Below are 4,787 nucleotides of genomic sequence, written 5' to 3'. Positions count from 1 at the left end.
AATTTATTGATTATGAGTTAATCCGGTCGGTTACCACTTCAAATCGCTCGGTTTTTGATCAAATTCGCTCGGTTATTGAGTCTTCGGTTTTCTTACAAACCGTTTGGTTTATCGTAAGAATCACTCGGTAACCGGTCCAATTCGACCGGTTACCGAACGGCGAATCTGGTATTTTTTATCCAAATTTTAAATTTTATCGAATGAATTTTGAGCGAATTTTAGTCAAATTTCAAGCAGTTAAAACAATAACCGCGATTTTTAGGGAACCACGGGGACAGGTAACCGTTTGCAAAACGGTAATTAAAACCCTGCTCTGTGTTACTCTCGGGTTCAACCCCACGTCCTTCCTCCCGCCCCTGCAGACCGTGAAGTGGCTCCCCTGTAGCGACCTTGCCACCTCGTCGTCTTTGGCCCTCTCTTCCCCTCCCCGCACGACGATGCCTTCGGCTCCCTCCAAGAAGGCGTTGATAGGCGGTGCTAGTGCTGATGCTTCTTATTCTACGGGAATTGTGAGGACTAGTGGAGCTAGTGCAGCGATGAGCAGGTCAAAGGAGGGTGCGGCGAGGTGAGGCAAATCGGGGAGACAATGTGGTAGGGCGACGAGCAAAGGCGGGCGTGGTGTTGGATGGGCGGCCAATACAATGTGGAAGCACATTTTTCTGTGATTTTGCAGGTCTCTACTTCACAATAGGCAAGAGCTGCAAGACACGAATAGTACGCCCGTTAGATGAACAGAACCAGCTAAATGTCACTATCTCTGTTACTCTGCAGCAAGGCTTCAAAGAATCTTTACACGTTTTTCTGCAACATACATTGAAATATTGAACGGAAGCGGGCGCTTAAGTGCCCAAAAGTTATAGGGTAAGAGTGGAAACAAGAAAAAGGCAAAACCAAAAAGAACATGTACAGGTAAGACGCTAAAATCTCTTTTTAACTTCAGGTAAATGCAGGCTTCACACTGCCCTGAATAGATTATCCGTATCGAATTCGGCAAAACATGAGGGATTTGGGAGTAGGGGTCAGTGAAACTTGTGGTACTTCGCGAAATGTCTGGCGACCCACGGCGCGAGCTGGGTGTTCTCAGGCTCCCTTTTGTTCTTGTTGTAGTAGTCTGACCACAAAGCCGGGTATATTTCAGGGTTGAAACCATCACGGTACACACAAAATGGCAGCCACCCTTCGCCGCCGTTCATCCTCCGTTTTCTTTCTCGAGGGTATGCCAGAGGTGCTTGTATATACCTAAGAGTTGGAGGTTTTATATAATTAGAATTCGAATAAGCATTGTGCATTTTAGTCTTGGAAATGGGCAGACTGGTACCTGATCTCATCAACCACAGAATCCCAACAGAAATGAGTATGTCCAAAAACATGGCAAGCTGATCCATCTTTTCTGTTACTGTGTATAGCTCTCAGTCTCCTCTCCAAAAGGTCAGAGCCAATAACCTTCGGAAGGTATGGGTAATAAAGCATCCGCTTCTCTGGACATAACTCTTGCCTGCAGAGTTGTATAGAAAACATTGGTTTGGGAGTCTCTGACTATCAGGATTGCAGGCTGTATATTAAGACATCCTAAATTGTTTTAGTGATGGAATTCAAATATAACAATGAAGACCGAAATACAACAGGGGTAAGACAGGTCAGTTACATCACTGAGGATAGGTTTCATCATAGTAGTAGCAGCTAACACATGTAATTAGACACAGTACAAAAAGACCGTCTTCCTTGCAATTAGCAATTGTTATATTACCTAAATAACAAATGTCTACCTCAGGAAAAAAAAAACAGTCATACATGCATACTGCAAGCCACTAGTGCAGTTTTAGATACTGTTCCTTTGTGGTTACTTTGAAAAATTTATTTCTCCATGAGGTGTTATCATCTTTATAAATGCAACAGGACCTGAAACACATTTACCAAGAATGAATATAAATGCTCAAAGGATGGTGACTAAGGGCCTACTCGAATAGAGGGGTTTGGGATCCAAGCCCTCAGGATTTAACTAAATCCTACAAATTCCTAGAAGATCTTCTCCTGCCTAACAGGCACTAAAGAACAAAAAAAGGATGCATAGGGAAATTGCCTAGCTGAGGGAATGACAGCCCTAAAAAGCTTTACAGTGCAATTATCATCATTCTACAGATGTTACGGAGCTTGCATAGAGAAAGATCGATTGCAATACACCAAGTAGAATTGAGAATCAAACAGATTACTAGGGAAGGGAACTTTGAAAAATGGAAGACCATAGATAGGAGGCACAAGCACTCACCTTGGTACAAAATGTGAAAATGTTAGTATTTGTTTGCTGGTATTTTTTACTTCTTCAATAGCATCATGATTCTTGTCATTCAGTTTGTCAAAGTAAAGAGCGAGAGCTTCATCATCGTTTGCCAGGTCAGCAGGCCACTGACAAGCATGAAAATCTTTACAAGCCTGATCATACAAAACCATTAACTTATCAGTATATAGATATCAGGAGGATTTGTTTGCTGTTCTTGAGAGAGAGAGAGAGAGTATGCATCACAGAAAGACCCTTACCATCTCTAATGAAGGAACGCGCACACTATTAACATCCTTTTCCTTGTCAAAGCTCTGGAAGGAAATTAAGCAAGATGAGAAAACAGGATGACCCTGGAGAACATAGTGCACTATAATATGATTGGAAATGTAATGTGAATTAAGGAAAATTGAATAACCTTGTGATACCATGAATATAACGGTATGATTCCCAAGTCACCTATCATTCTTGGGCCTGTATCCACACCCAGATCACTACACGCATCAAGCAATGCAGTCAGTTTCTCCAGCGAATCCATCTGGAAGAAATAGATTGAGTAACTGAGAGAGCCCCACCAATGATTTATATTAGCATATAAGATCAATGTTGTACTCAAATAAGAACATAAACGTACTGTCTGTTAATTAAAGATAACTCTCCCAAGTCCCAGCAACTACTATTATGTGAAGACCACGAACAATATTATCAGTACATTACTACATTGAAATCTGAAATGCAGTTCAGATAGATGGGACTGCTATGAACACATCGAGCAAAATGAAAACCCCTTTCATTGGTAACCCTTTACATCAAAATAGGCATTCTAAGCAGCTCACTACCCAATGGCAAGCACTAACCAGGCAGACGTTCCAATACACCATTTGATCAGACTCAGTGGTAGTCCACAGATAGTTGCATCGGCTCCGAGAGGAGAGGACTCACTATGCAATAGCATACGCCGGAACAACTATGCCAAGGCATTTCGTCAAGCACCCTGCTTGCAGCGCACGGAACACGGAGAGGAAGAGACAGAGAAGGAAGGGGGTGGGAAACGGAGGAATGGACTCACGTAGCGGCCGCCCTCGCGGCGCAGCCAGAGGTCGTGGTTCCCCGGCACGTAGCAGACGGCCCCGAACCGCTCCCTGAGTACCTTCATGGTGCGTACGAAATTGTCCCGCGTCTCCGCCACGTCCCCGGCCACGACGAGCGCGTCCACCCCTCCTCCGCCTACCCGCGCCCCGACCTCGGCCGGGAGCCGCCGCACCCAATCCATGTTCGCCGGGTAGTCGGTGTGGAGGTCGGACACCACGAACACCCGCGTCCGAGGCGCCGGCGCGGTGGCCGCACAGCAACGGACGGGCGCCCGCGGGCGGCGCGGCGGCAGCGGCGGGCCCCCACACACCCGGCGCCGCCTCCGTCGGCGGTGGTGCGGCGGCGGCGGCGAGTCTAGCAGGCGGCACTGCGCGGCGGGATGGGAGGATGACACGGGCAGATGCGGTGTCATGTCGGGGGATGGTCGCTGCCGCTCTCTCTCTCTCTCTCTCTCTCTCGCCCGGTTGCTGCCGCAAAAATATTTCTCCCCTTTCCCCTCCCACTTTCCCTTTTCTCAGTTCTGTGATTTGCTGGGGGCGGTGGGGGCTCGTCCCGGCTATATACCGCACCGCCGCGGCGAAACGAGATGCGCCTCGCCGGTGAGTTGGTGGGAGCAAGCCGCGGGCTGACGACGTGGCAGCGGGGCGGTGGGTGGGTCCCGGCTGCGGTCCGGTTATCGTTGCGGGCTAATCATTGGCGCCCGATGTAAAAAATATACTCAAACCAACCAAAATAACTTAGGAATAAACCTCATTTAGAATATAGATAGCTTTATTCAGTAGTTTTTACATATAAACTTATCTAACATATAAGAACAATATTCTTATTAGATGGTGCCATTCAGTAGTTTTTACATATAAACTTATCTAATATATAAGAAGAATATTCTTATTAGATAGTCATCTCATCTATTTTACCTTATAACCAAATGTAAAAAAATAATTGATCATCTCCTATTTACAGATATGTGAAAATATCCTTACATATCTTACATACTTAAAGATATATAAGGATATTTTTATGGACTGAACCAGCCGTGTTGATGACAAAGTAGGACCCAACCCAATCACCACGAACCACCGTATTGCGACCGCATTCATGGCGTGCTAATTATGGTTGTTGTTTTTTCATTAAGCTATTACGAACCGTTCGGATTATCAAACTTGGAAGGAGACCATGCGTAGTTTTATACGCTCGTCCTACGGTTTCGTTTCAGAGAATGGAGCACTGAACCCGTCTAGAAGGGCGTATATACGCGTTGAAGATGTGGTTACAACGTGGCGGTACGTTTTTCTTTCAAGCTCCGTGATGTACGCACGCCGGCGTTTCAAGTCAGTTGCTATGGTCGTCACTGTTAGATATAATCTTGATTACGTGTTTAGTTCGTGAATTGATCAGTTGGACTTGGATCATGTATGGC

General features: G+C 45.7%; 1 protein-coding gene across 1 annotated transcript; it reads right to left on the bottom strand.

Moving 5' to 3' along the window:
* Nucleotides 1–728: 728 nt before the first annotated feature.
* LOC133903847 (uncharacterized) lies at nucleotides 729–4,010 on the bottom strand. The gene is made up of 6 exons (XM_062345313.1): nucleotides 3,345–4,010; nucleotides 2,694–2,813; nucleotides 2,536–2,589; nucleotides 2,267–2,430; nucleotides 1,319–1,495; nucleotides 729–1,239 (listed from the first exon to the last, which is right to left on the bottom strand). Exons 1-6 carry the CDS (start codon nucleotides 3,777–3,779, stop codon nucleotides 1,020–1,022), a joined length of 1,170 nt encoding a protein of 389 aa, XP_062201297.1. The 5' UTR covers nucleotides 3,780–4,010; the 3' UTR covers nucleotides 729–1,019.
* Between the last annotated feature and the right edge of the window lie 777 nt (nucleotides 4,011–4,787).

The sequence above is a fragment of the Phragmites australis genome, chromosome 21 (assembly GCF_958298935.1).
Source record: "Phragmites australis chromosome 21, lpPhrAust1.1, whole genome shotgun sequence".
Taxonomy (NCBI): domain Eukaryota; kingdom Viridiplantae; phylum Streptophyta; class Magnoliopsida; order Poales; family Poaceae; genus Phragmites; species Phragmites australis.
This window is presented reverse-complemented; position numbering and strand designations above follow the sequence as displayed.